This window comes from Protopterus annectens, chromosome 12.part0, assembly GCF_019279795.1.
Source record: "Protopterus annectens isolate FY-2018-M chromosome 12.part0, PAN1.0, whole genome shotgun sequence".
In the NCBI taxonomy this organism is placed as follows: Eukaryota; Metazoa; Chordata; order Ceratodontiformes; family Protopteridae; genus Protopterus; species Protopterus annectens.
Window position 1 is genome coordinate 349,838,511 of NC_056746.1, and position 13,309 is coordinate 349,851,819.

The 13,309-nt window shown below is 41.9% G+C and overlaps 1 protein-coding gene across 2 annotated transcripts in view; it reads right to left on the bottom strand.

Annotated features, from left to right (window-relative positions):
* LOC122816560 (cytochrome c oxidase subunit 6B1) overlaps nucleotides 1–13,309 on the bottom strand; it is a 58,596-nt gene that overhangs the window by 19,411 nt on the left and 25,876 nt on the right. For both annotated transcript variants that reach the window (XM_044089423.1, XM_044089424.1), the window contains exon 2: nucleotides 9,584–9,698. In XM_044089423.1, coding sequence (XP_043945358.1) covers nucleotides 9,584–9,689 — 106 coding nt within the window. In that variant the 5' untranslated portion in view covers nucleotides 9,690–9,698. The remainder of the gene's footprint in view (nucleotides 1–9,583; nucleotides 9,699–13,309) is intronic.

Below are 13,309 nucleotides of genomic sequence, written 5' to 3' on the forward strand. Positions count from 1 at the left end.
CAGCCTCCATGGGACCCAATAACATCCCAGGCTGCACAGAACATGAACTCAGGCAGGAACTGGCGGCACCACTATGCACCCTATTCGTCCAAAGCCAAGAGGAGGATAGCCACTGCCACTTTGCACAAAGGTGGTGTGAGCACCAATCCAGCAAACTGGCTTATCAGTCTAACTAGCCTGGTCTGCATTGCCATGGAACAGATCATGGACCTCATTAATAAGGACGCTGGCAACCTCCAAACACTTGATCCCACAGTTTAGTTTCCTCAAGGAGAGGTCATGCCTGTTAAAATCTGGCAGACTTCTTTGAGACAGTCACCAAAGCCATTGACAAGGGGAAGACTGCACACCACCTACCTTGACCCAGCCAATGCCTTCGATAATATTCCCCACTCGGGTATAATAAACTCTCAACTCTGCATCAATCCATAGGTTACCAGATAGGTAGTAAACAGGCTCACAGATGGAACCCACCTAGCCAAAACTGGGGAAGCCACCTCAAGCAGTAGACCCGTAATGAGAAGTGCACCCCTGGGATCGGTCTTGAGGCCTCTTGTTTGGGATATGCTTTGAGGTGCAGGCCAAAACCAGTGGGCTATGGCTGACCAAGTCTGCAGATGCCTGCAAGATGGGCACTGGGACCAAATGCCCTAGTGATGTGGACATCCTTCAAGGGGTTTCACCCAAACAAATGATTGGTGCCAGAAAAATGGTCTCAAACTGAATGCCAAAAAATGCATCATCTCCTCTGAGGAGGGTGATGTCCCCACAAATTATCACATTAAGGCCCTAAGCACGCAATCGGTCCTGAAGGACTTGGGCACCCAGGTTGATAGCAAACATGACCACCATATTGCCTTCATTGTACAAAACATTTTCTACACAGCCCACCTTATTAAGAAGGGCATCTCATCCAGGGACAAGGAGATAACATTCCTGTAATCTTCCCTTATAAGACCCATTATTGAGTACAACACCCCTTCTGACGCGTACCACGCAAAGCACATGGAGGAGCTGGAGATGCTGCAGAGTTCCTCACCAGGAGACTCCAGGGCATCAATCATCTACCCTACACAAATGGGCTAAAAGCCCTGTCCCTTGTCCCTCTTCTCAGTCTCATACAGACTCCTCTGAGATTATCTGCGTCTGACATAGAAAAGCAATCTCAGACCCTGTCCTGATGGGACTGCTTCACGTCTGCAAGTAGAGCTCCACTCCAGTAACCCACAAATGCTACCCTCACCTGGTCTGTGACATCAATAGGACTTGGAACAGACTTGTGTCCCAGAGACCCCCCCTTCCACAGAATAGACTCAAACTGAGTACCTCATTACCCTTTTTAAGCGCAACCTGGATGGGGAACTGGGGAATAGAAAATACAACCCTGGGATCCCACCCATGTCCCTGCTTGACAGGGGCATCGGGTGTTGACATGTCGGAACATGGGCTAATTCTTGACTAGACTTGTAAGGGCCTCAGGACCAACAGCCTTGTAACTTCCTATGACAGCTCTGTACCTAGACGCCATTATCCTTGCTTATAAGCTGTGCAAAGTGAAAAGACAACTGGAAAACTACCACCACGACTGAATAAAGTAAAATAAAATTTATTGGAACAAATAAGCGTTTTCACGTATTAGGTACGCTTCTTCAGATCTCAGTTGTGCAAAGTATGATTTCCTTATTACAGCAGACATGGTTAAAGACCAAGTGACTGACTACATGCACTCCCAAATCTGGTGTATTACCATGCAGTAACAGCCAGAGGGGAGAGTCCTCCCAAAAAAATAGTACGCATTTTTTTGGCAGAGTTTTAGACAGTGACCAACATAAATCAGGTAATATGAAGGTTTGTATTTTTTGGGGATCCTATGACTGCCCCTAGTCGGCAATCTGCAAAACTTTCAGCCAAAGGCCTATGATGCTGTCCCTGACTGATGTACATGCCAAAGAAGTGTGGCTCCAGCACAGAGTACAGGAGGAACTTCACTATTGACTCACTTATCCTGATTTCTCACATCCTGTGAGCCAGCTGTCTATCAAGTGGCAGACATGGGGATTAACACCCAATTTCATGAGCTTGTCTACAATGCCCTAGTGGGGTACTGAAGTCAAATGTTTTTGCCAGGTCGAAGGACACACACAGCGTCACAGTCCACACACAGCGTCACAGTCCACACACAGCGTCACAGTCCACACACAGCGTCACAGTCCACACACACTTTACCCTTGTCCATTGCTTTAGTGACCACCTTTGCCTTGGACAAAGTCAAACTGGATTGGAACCACAGCGTCACAGTCCACACACACTTTACCCTTGTCCATTGCTTTAGTGACCACCTTTGCCTTGGACAAAGTCAAACTAGATTGGAACCACTGCCTGAAGATTCCTCAAGTCATTTATCATGCCCATGACTATACTACCCATGACCTTACACAAGGCTAGTCAGTCCATGGCCTGATTACCAGCTGCAGTCCTCCATTCACTTAGCATGAAGTCTGCTTGAAGGCTATGAATGAAGTATTTGTGTGCCCAATAAGCCATGCTTAATATTAAAGAGGCATTCTTGCATACTGGGTCCCACTAATGCAGTGTTTTTGGCCTTAGAGAGCATTGAGGACCTGTTCTCTAGTGATGGTTGGGGTACATGAAATTTATCAGCCAGATCTGCTAGATCCACCAGATCGCTACAATTAGTTTGGTACATTGTGTAGTTCCTGAAAATGCCTTGTGGCTGTCCTTTTACCTCAAAATTTTAATTTTATGAGAAAGTTCCTATTTTGCCACCATTTCCTCCTAACTTCCCAACATCAGTAGACTGTATATGTTATCTGCACAAGTACAAATGCCTACATAAAGCCATATACGCGACTGAGATTTTTGTGAATCACTCCACGTAGACAGCTATGTTTCCTGGGTTTTGGGATCTTGAAGTTTTGCTAGCATCTCACTTAGTGAAATCTGGTTTAGAATAATTCCTGAAAGTTCCAATGCCCCAGGTTTGATTTTTAAGGAGACAGCTTTATGGTTCAACCTGACCAATGAGGACATTACCCCAGGGGATTACACCTCATCAACATGGGGGAACATATGTACTAAACAATGCCTTGCCCACCAACAGACATGTTCTCAGGAAGGCAAAATTTCCTTCAGGTCATACCATCAGATAGAATTCCAAGCAATGCATCACTAAAAATATAGTTTTAAAGAAATATTGGGCCCACGTTCATTGGTCAAAAGACTAAACTGCAGAAATCCAAAAGGTCAAGATTTTGGTTTGAACCATTCTGAGATCATGGCACAGTGGGGATCTGGGAATTTGACCTTTTCCCTCACTGTAGTGAGACTTCAGGGGTGTGGGACGAACGGCGTTGGTAGGTGTTCTGTTGATTTAGGCCAGCTTTTCAATTAACTGCATTGTTGGCCATAACAATGTGGACCTCAGTTTATTGAAAAACCACAAAATCATATGCGCCCATTACATTTTTATCACTGTTTACTACATGAATGTCCTGCACAACAGCATTATCCAAGATGTGGCCAGTCTCAAACACTAAGCTTAGTCTGGCACAGACCCTAATGTGCCCTTAAATACTCTTTCAGGGATGGAGGCCTCACTCTAGAAGGGCCAGGGAGTAAAGATTTAGCGTTTAGTTTCCCAGAAGTTGTGTGCGGCTGGTTCTTAATTTTGGTTGCAGCTATTCAATTAAAGATTTAGCAACTTCAGTCTACCCTCTCACCTAAACGTCTTTAGTTTGCCAGCAGCAGAGTGGGACATTTGATACCCAACTGATCCTAATACAAGGTACTGGTGGATCTCTAAAGCAAAGTCTTCCCAACACAAGCCTTCCACTTTTAAGCTTCCACAATGTTATGTGGAAATATTTTACTGTCTTCGACTTTTGCAGTAGAGAAAAGTGGTCTAGTTAAACGTACTAGAAATAAAAAGGACAGAGGCAAACCCAAAATCAGTGGTTCCTTGCATAATCTACTGGTCTATCAGTAGTTATTGTGCCAGGTAGTACATACTGAGCTGTTGGCACTGCGTTTTCTATTTCTCCAATTTTTTGGTGTTTATAATACCTTTACAGAAAGGGATCCCATTTACAAGGCAATGTATGATTAAAGTTTGTAATTAGTACTGTTTCAATTTTTTGATGTTAACCAAAAGTGCTCTTCACAGCACCTGCAGTGTGCCAAGAACAGATTCCTCTAGCAATTCATATAGAGTTGCATGTTATCAGTAGCACATCTAAAGAAGACTAAATTCTTTGAGACCCACTGCTCTTACTACCATCGGGACTGTCTGGTTATCAATATGCCAACTCAACCCTAATCTGTGCTGCAGCAACTTCTGCTGAACTTCAGTCCAACACCCAGAAAGTACTTGCCTTAGTGGAAAACTGGTCCTCTAAACAGTCTTCTCCTTAACCCTAAAAAAAAAAAAACTCTTACTGTTTACCCCTACCCAGATGTCTCCTCCTATTGACTTCACACTTGCATCAAAAAATGGCACTGTAATTGTACCAGACCCAACTACTAAACTCTTAGGCATAACTATTGACCATAACCTCAACTTTGACTCAAAGTCAACCATCAAATCAGGGAATGGAAAACAGATTTCTCTATAGGCTAAAAAACATTCCTTATACCTGTAGCCAGGACTACTATAGCCCAAACTCACCTACTCTCCACACTTCTCTATGCCTCCCCAATTTTTTACAAATCTATCTAAAAATAATCAAAACAAGCTGGCCACCGCTTACAGTAACATTGCCAGGTTTGCCACTGGGTCCACATTCCGTACTCGCCACTGTCAATCTACAGGATGATTGGAACTTAAAAACCAGCTTCTTTTCCAACTAACCATCACCCACAAAATATTGCATCACCCTACAAATACTCCCATACTCTACTTAAACACCTATAAAAATTTAAGCACCCTTCGCTCAGCCAATAAATTACTAACGCTACCCTAAAATCCAATAGCAAATAAGGTGATTCTCTATTTACTAACACTATTGGAATCAATTGGAATAAACTTCCTAGTAATCTCTCATCCCTTTCATCTACCCCTCTTTTCAAAAAGCATCTAAAAATCTTCCTCGCAATGGCTGTATCCATGTACTAACGCTGGCTGAAACTACTTGCATCATAACTAACCTTTCTACATTTAAACACTCATCAAAAATGTCCTTTTGTCTTCTTCCTTCTATATACCTAATTTGTAAGTCATTCTCTCATGGCTCTGTTATGTAATGTAAATAAGCTAGACTCGTATGACTTTTCATACCACGTATAACTAAATGTATTTTTTTTAATATCCCTTTATGTCTATATTTACACATGTATATTAAGCTGCATCTATCTGCTGTGGAGCTTTTCTCCCTGGGCCTCTACCGAAAATAGACATATATCCAGCTAGACTAGCCCGGTCAACAAATGTAAAATAAAAAAAATAAATAAATAATAAATAAATCTTTCAACATTGCTCTCGTTTCTGCCAGCAAATCCTGGTCTTTTGACTCTGTATACAAACACTAATCACTGCCTGCAGCAATTTCAATAACTGATGCTACTTTTGTCTTTTTATGTAGACCTGTTTTATGAACTGTTGGTAAAGGGAGAGTCCATGTGACAAGCATCACACTACAATTTCTGGCTAATCACAGTGCATCAGTCTTGCCACATTATGCCTCAAGTGCATCACACCCAAAAACGATTTGCGACTGCTTTCAGTTGTTTTACAGAACCTGCATGTCTCAGTCACATGTTCAAAGGACTTTGTTGTCTACCCAAGTCCACTATCCTGACCACAATATTGATTGTTCATCTTTTGGTGTAAATTCACCTCTCCTTAACCATTCCTGTGTCAGATCCTGATAGATAAGAGATTATTCCAACTACATGTTTTCCACGTGTCTTTTTTGCTTTTTGGCAAATTCAGTTACTGGCCTGATGCGAGTCTACTTCTGGTTTGGTTTCCATACTCACTTTACACCAATACACGTTTGTTAAACTAAGCAGGGAAGTCACATTAGATGTGTTCTCTTCAGGTTTCAAAACTTATATTATGTTTGGATCTGGTGAGGTCAGCAGATATGTTATGCAGTCCTACGGCTGCAGATCTAAATGTAATCTATTTCAAGGAGGCCCCATACCTCCTTCAGAATGGAATGAAGGAATGTATAATTTTCGGATGCATCAATTTTTTTAACATTTGACAAGTGTGAAGCATTTTTCTTTCTTCCTGTCCAACTGATCCAATACCTTTTGGGGCCAATCACCCCACAACTGTAAGTTAGAACAAAGCAATGTGGTTTGACTTTAGATGTCAGGGCTGCTTTCAGTATTTTTTAATTGTTTTACTGCCAATACTTCAGTTTCCAAACGTTTACACACTCCCTCCTAATAAAGTTCCTTTATCATATTCCTGTCCCAGGCAGAAATTTTCTTGGTGCTGCAGCATTCCCGCTTTAAATATTGCTTTTGGGCATTTATCAAGACCGAATAACTCTTGTATCAGAGAAAGTTTTGATGACTTCCAGGTGTGCTTTCAGCTCATCTGATTAGCTATAGAGTTTTAAATCATCCACAAAACATCCGATTAGCTATACAGTTTTAAATCATCCACAAAAAGACAAGTCTCTACACTTTGTAATTGTCTTGGGAGTCCAAATGTAACCATGACCTAATCTGCTAAGCACAGAGGTTAAGGGCAAGACAAAAAGAGCAGCAGTAACAGGGTCCCCCCCTTGAATATCCTCCTTTGAATTTCTATCTTTGGGAAAACTGCCCTTTATTACGGCTTAGCTGCAAAAGTTTGTTACTGTAATGCAATTGATCAATTAAGGTGCACATTGTATGTGTGTAAACACTCATCAGTGAATATGGGATGCAGTTAAATGCTTTTTTGCAATCAATGCCATACTTAGATTACTCCCCTTTTACAGTTCTCAAAACACACAATGTCTTTCGGCTTTTCCTGGTTAGGGGTCGCCACAGTGGATCACCGGTCCACAGATGGATTGGCAGTAGAGTTATACTGCCAAGTTGCCAGCCCTGTGTCCAGCCTTCACAGAAACTACACACACCTACCCGTTTTTTTTTTTTTTTTTTTTTTTTTAAGAGAAAACTGCAGGGAGGGCATGCAGACTCTGCACAGAAGGAACTCCAGCTGAAAATCGAACTGAAGAACTTCTTGCTGTGAGGCAACAACGATAACTGCTGCACCACCACAGCCGATTCACCATTATGACTAAAATAATCCTTTATTCCATACGATCGTTGCCCTTTTGTTCTAATACCATGATTGAGTTCTCCTAAATTATTAAACTGTCATCAATTCCAGTATATATGGTCTACACATCATAGGAAGGCAAGTTTGTCTACTGTTTAGGATAGCTTGCAGATTCACTCGAGTATTTTTACCTCCTAACCAGGTTGGTGTTTGTTTCGGGGTGCACATAAGAGTCCTTTATACTCTAGGGTAAATCATGTAAAGATGTTAATACTTTATTCAGAAGTTAGGTACTGCATCTGGGCCTGGGGTTTTCCAGTTGAGCTTTAGTTTTTCTGCCCATTACTCAGTCTCATTTCCTGCACATCTGTACTTAACTGTTGATTTTTTCTGTCCATTCAGCATCTTTATGCTCAATGGGGTCTTCACAGATATTTATCCAAAAAGTGTCTTAGTGGCATTTCTACTCTTTTTGCTTTGTTTCCCAATTCTTTGCAATTTGGGGCCAATGAACTGTTATTTTGTGCCTTTCTTTTATATTTGCATATCTTATAAGCTTTTCTGCCCGTGCGGATATCTTCAGTTTGTAACAGTGCACGATGGAGAATGACAAAAGCCAACTTCCACTATTAGAAAAGACCAGGATACAAGTATTTGATCTGTGCCCTCTTCAATAGTGAAAACTGCTCTATAGTTCTCTATTCAATACTTCCATGATGGCATTTGATTTATTCCCTTCCCTTACTGCCCTATACTTGTATGACAAGACTTGTTAATTTAGCTGCATGGTAATAAAATTTACTTTTGTTGCATCACATGAATTTCTGTGAATCTTTATTATTGTTTTATCAGACTAACATTTTGGGTCTTATGGCCTTTCTGCAATCTTTCTTTCAATCTTAATATTTCTATCCAGCTCTGTTAAATCAAGCAACTATTCCCTTAAATATTTTTTTTTCTAAAAGGAAGGCACATTTATTCTCCATTTCCTGTGGGCTTCTACAGAAAGCTCCAGAACATCTTCCCGACACATTCAGCTCACCCTGTATATCAGCTGCTCGTTCTTTCATATGGGAACTCCCTGATCCAACACTGACTGCAGTGTTGTCACCATTTCCTGCTCCTTCCCCTGCTGTGCAACTGAACTTCTGCACTAGCTTCCCATTCCACCCATTTCTCATTAACTTGGGGATTCACTGTTCCATCTTGCTATGAAGTTACCAGAGTTGGATTTTCTACACTAAATATTTTACTTCGCAGGTAATCCACAACTTCAATTTCTATTTTGAATTCTCTTACTAATCTTCTCTGTTCCAGGTTCCCACTTTTTGATCTTTTTTGTACTGTGAAATTTTCCATACGAGTGCCTTTGCCTGAATGAGTCTTCAAATCTTTGGAGCTGCTTTTTTGTATTTAGTTTGGCTTCTCCTTTGCATAAACACTGCAACATAGCAGATCCTTCTTTCTCATGCTTATTTATACATTCAAACAATTTATAGGGTTTGTTGTTTAAGTTTTTGCAATTCCTCCAAACTTTCATTCTGAACATCTTCTATACAGAAATTTTGGGGTTCTTGCACAATAGTAATGTCTTATCTTCAATAATCTGCCATAATCTGTGTAGCTATTTTTCGGCCTGTCAGTTGTGCGTTTTGCAGAGAACTACTACTTTCAACAAGTGCCCCCCCTCCCCCGAGTTTAGCCTAACCCCACTGTAGAAATGGTTGTCTCATGATGATTCTACAACTTCATTTTTCCCAATGCAGGCACCAGTGCACCCATCAGGATTGGGCACGTATCCCGGGACTTGTGCACACAGCTGTCTTATATGCTCTATAAAATGCAGTCTATTCATCAGTATAATTTTGGTCTTTTTTTTTTTTTTAAAACAGGGTCCACCTCATGAAAGTACTCGTGAATACTTGAGAATGAACTCAATTCGCATGATACTTCTCTCCTTTCCTCGCCAATTTTCTCTCCTTTCCTCGCCAATTTTCTCTCCTTTCCTCGCCAATTTTCTCTCGTTTTGAACCCCCCCCCCCCCAAAAAAAACTTTACTATATAAATATGAACATGAACTGCAAACATTCTTCTGCTTTGGAGAAATCTGGGGCATTATATCTACATAAGAAAAATAGTTATAAAAGTAAACTCTCCATACAATGCCCCAACAAAAAATGCCAAGAAATGCATATTTAACTACCTAGTCTGAACCACCTGCACACATGCTAACTTCTTAAGAGTACAATTTGTTTCAAGGAGCCCCACTTATCAGACCATAAAGATCCAGCATCCAGCTTGTCTCTACTTAAAAAGATTTCAAGACTGGATTTTGCTACTTACCCAGGTAATTCTGCCAGCAGTTCCTGGTCTGGTTCTGATTTGGGAAACGAGCATCAAAAGGAGCAGTCTTGTAGTTATTCAGTTTTTCCTGGATGCTTTCTGCCATGGCTTCCTCCTTTGGAAAAAAAAAAAAAGGGTTAACTAAATCAGAATTGCACTCAAATGTTTAAACCTATAGGATTAGCATAACTGCTGCAACTGAGAAAGCACAAGGTTGTCAGGTTCCCCAGCCTTAAAACTTTTACACTTCGGTACAGTGCACATTAGCAATTCTCACCGCATTGCTATTTTATGTAGAAATATTAGTTATATGAAGTGTGTGTATGGTCTGCATTGCTCTTGAGTATCACTCATCTCTGCATTTAATTTTGAAGCTCTAAGGTTTGATCACTTCTATTCTGCATCTTATTCTTGTATTATCATTTGTTTTGTTTTAAGTTTGCTGTTCTGTTGGGAGTTCCCCCAGCCACCCGCCCAGTCCTTTGTGTTCTTAAATTTGGTGGCTTTTAAGTTGCCCACCCCTACTATAAATCTCATTTTGGACACTCCTACCAGTCCCATCTCATCAGCTTATTCTACAGAGTAGAGAGATCATTTGGGAAGCCCCACCCCCCTTAGTTTATCAACTTTAAATTATTTAGTTTCATCCCTTCCCACAACCAAAAAAAATTCCACTTTATTCACCTGTTTTTACAGTATTTGCGTTTCTTCCTACTTTATATTGCTGCCTGTTCTTAAAAGTACTCAATTACATTCATTCTACTGCATTTATTACTGCTGGTTAGTAGCCTGATTAAATTGTAACTTATTCCAAAAGTCTTCTGGTTTAAGCACTTGACTTCAGACCAGTTTTACATTAAGGTTTGTGGTCTGCACTCTTGTGGGAGGAGAGGATAGATTCGACCCTTCTGAACTGGGAATTTCTGATTAAAGGCTTATTGTGCCTGCTTATTTGAACAGTTTCTTTCTGAAATTGGTGCATAGTGTTTGCTGTAACAAAGACTAGATCTGAATCTAGCTTTGTTTGTATAACTTTAGCACTAACCCAGGCCATTTTTGTAGAAGGCGTCCCTGCACCCTAGTGGCAGGAGTGTGCAGCAGGAAATTGTCAGATTGAAAACTGCTGGAACAGGGCTCAGTTTTTAGTTTTCTTTTATAGGTTAACTGGTTAATTTGTTTAAATCAGTTTGCTACTGTTGCATTTAAAAACAAAGTTCTAGCTTGTTTTCCCGTTACTAGAGTAGTCTAGATACAGATTTGCTATATTCAGGACAGTACTGTAGTCAGAGTTCCCCAGACCATTCTGTGTTAGAAGGAAGCCTCTCAGCTCATCAGTGAGAGTGGTAAGCACTAGGTAGCCTACCACAAGAGGAGTGCTTTCTAGCTCCCTTTCAACTTTCTGCTTTAAAAGCTAGTGTTTGCACACCATGCAGCACCACTACGTGAAGGTAAACGATTACCGGTGCCAGAAAGTTTGGTCTTCAATTTTTCCATTAGATCTTGCTGGTTTTCTTCTCTTGCATTTAACTAGCTTATTCGCCTGACACTTCACTTGGTTTCTTGTAGCAATTATTGTAGCATTGGTTTCTTGTAGCAATTATTGTAGCACAAGTGCTAACAGCACTAAATGTCCAATAAGGAAACCGCTCCAGTACTTAATGACCATCCCTCCTAGCATGGCTAAAGTTCAGTTCCCTGTGCGTTCTTCTATTAACCTGGTGAACCTGAGCATTCTGAGGCAGTGTAGCAACTGCCTTATGTACACAGACAACCCTCTCCTCTTACCTCCCAACACTCGGAGATGCACTTATATAGCCAAACTGGAAGAAATGCACTCTCCAGCCAAGACTGGAATAGTTCACAGGTAGTTACTAGGCTATCTGCACAAGGGTATTTATAAGCCTAGCCAGAGTGTGTCCGCTTTTGCCGCCCCATGGATTAACTGATCCTCTGTCAAGCAGAGCCAATGAAGTGATCCCAGGGGTGTATTTTCGGTTACCCATCCACTCGTCAAAGTTTCTCTTGAAGAGTCAGTGAGGGGTTCTGCCTGATGTAATCTGGAATTTTGTTCCAAAGCGTGGGGAGTCTGACAGGAATCTATCCCTCCAGCATTCTATTTATTGCTGTGGCGAGATTTAGCTCACTAGAGCGCGTGGCTCGCAGTGACTTGGATTTTTTTTAGGTGGAGCATGTCCATCAATTGGACATGGCTTTGTAAGTCAGGCAGACATGACTTCCGAGTAAGAGATATGCCACAGAGTACATAGGACACATGTTTGAGGCCAGTAATCCTCTTGGTGAGGTACCTCTGTGGTCTTTCCAGCTGTTGGAAGTGTCTTGTGAAGTCCATCCCAAATGGGGCATTGTACTCAGATGGGTCTAATGAGTGTTAAGGGGGGCACTATAACCTCTTTCTAGATGCGAACCCTTTTGTAATTAGATGGGCCACATAGGATTTCCTAACTACTTTGGCAATATGATTGTCAAGAGGGATACTATCTACCTGGGCCCCCAGATCTTATTACCTCTTCTGTATTAAGGGGGCTGCCACCTATATGGTAATTCGTGGGAGGATGACTGCATTTTTTTAGCATTTAGCTTGAGGCCATGACTGACACCAGGTGTCAGTCTCAGTAAGGCCCTTTTGGAGGATATCGGAGTCAGCCGGAGAGTCAATTATGTCTCCCAGTTTGCAGTAATCTGTGAACTTGGTTAGCCATAGTCCTCCTGCGTTTGCCTGTACTTCTGAGAAGTATATAACGAACAGTAGGGGTCCCAAGACCAAGCCTTGCGGGACAACACTTGTGACTGGTTTAGAGTCAGACCTGGAGCCCGCTATTCTTACCGTGCAAGTTCCGGCTGTAAGCCAGTTGGCAACCCATCTTGTGACGTAGGAGTTTATGTTCAGGCTGGTGAGTTTCTGTAATACCAGAGTGGGGGAATGGTGCTGAAAGCCTTGGCGAGGTCAAGGTAGGCTGTGTGAACCACCTTTCCCTCGTCTATGGCCTTGCCGACAGTCTTGAAGTCAACCAGGTTTAGTAGGCATGATCTGCCCTTAGAGCCGAACTGGGTCGGGTCAAGTGGAGGTTCCCAATGTCTATTAAGGAGTTCCGTGATGATGCACTCCATAGCCTTGCAGACCAGGCTAGTCAGGCTTATGGGCGATAGTTACCAGGGTCAGTTGTGGCCCCTTCCTTTGTGGAGAGGAATAACCGTTGCTGTGCGCCATTCTATGGGCACGTAGCCTGTGGAGAGGTGGAAGTTGAACAGCATATTTAGGTGTGGGGGGGGGGGGGTTGTTCGTGCAAGACGCAGCCCAGGACACTATCTGGTCCCATTGATGCTGTGTTTTTGGCTTTTGAAAGGGCTGTTTTCACCTGTGCGTCTGTGATTTTTGGGACATTACACTTTTCCAGTATTGTTGTGGGCCCCTTTGGAGGTGGGGGGGGGGGTGAAGTTGCACTGAACCTGCCAGGATGTTGGCAAATCAGTAGGTCCAGTATATTTTGGGATATTCTGCACTAGTTCAGTGCATATCAGCGAGTTGCCACTTTGATTTTAACATAGCTAAAGAAGCCTTTATGGTCATCATTTGAATCCTTGGCTATATTTCTTTCGAAGTTAGCCTTGGATGATTTCACGAGGGACCTTAGTTTGTTTCTTACTGATGCTGATCAGGGATGTCTTTCCTTCTTGGATTTGCTTTTTTTCTGAACTAGTTTCCTC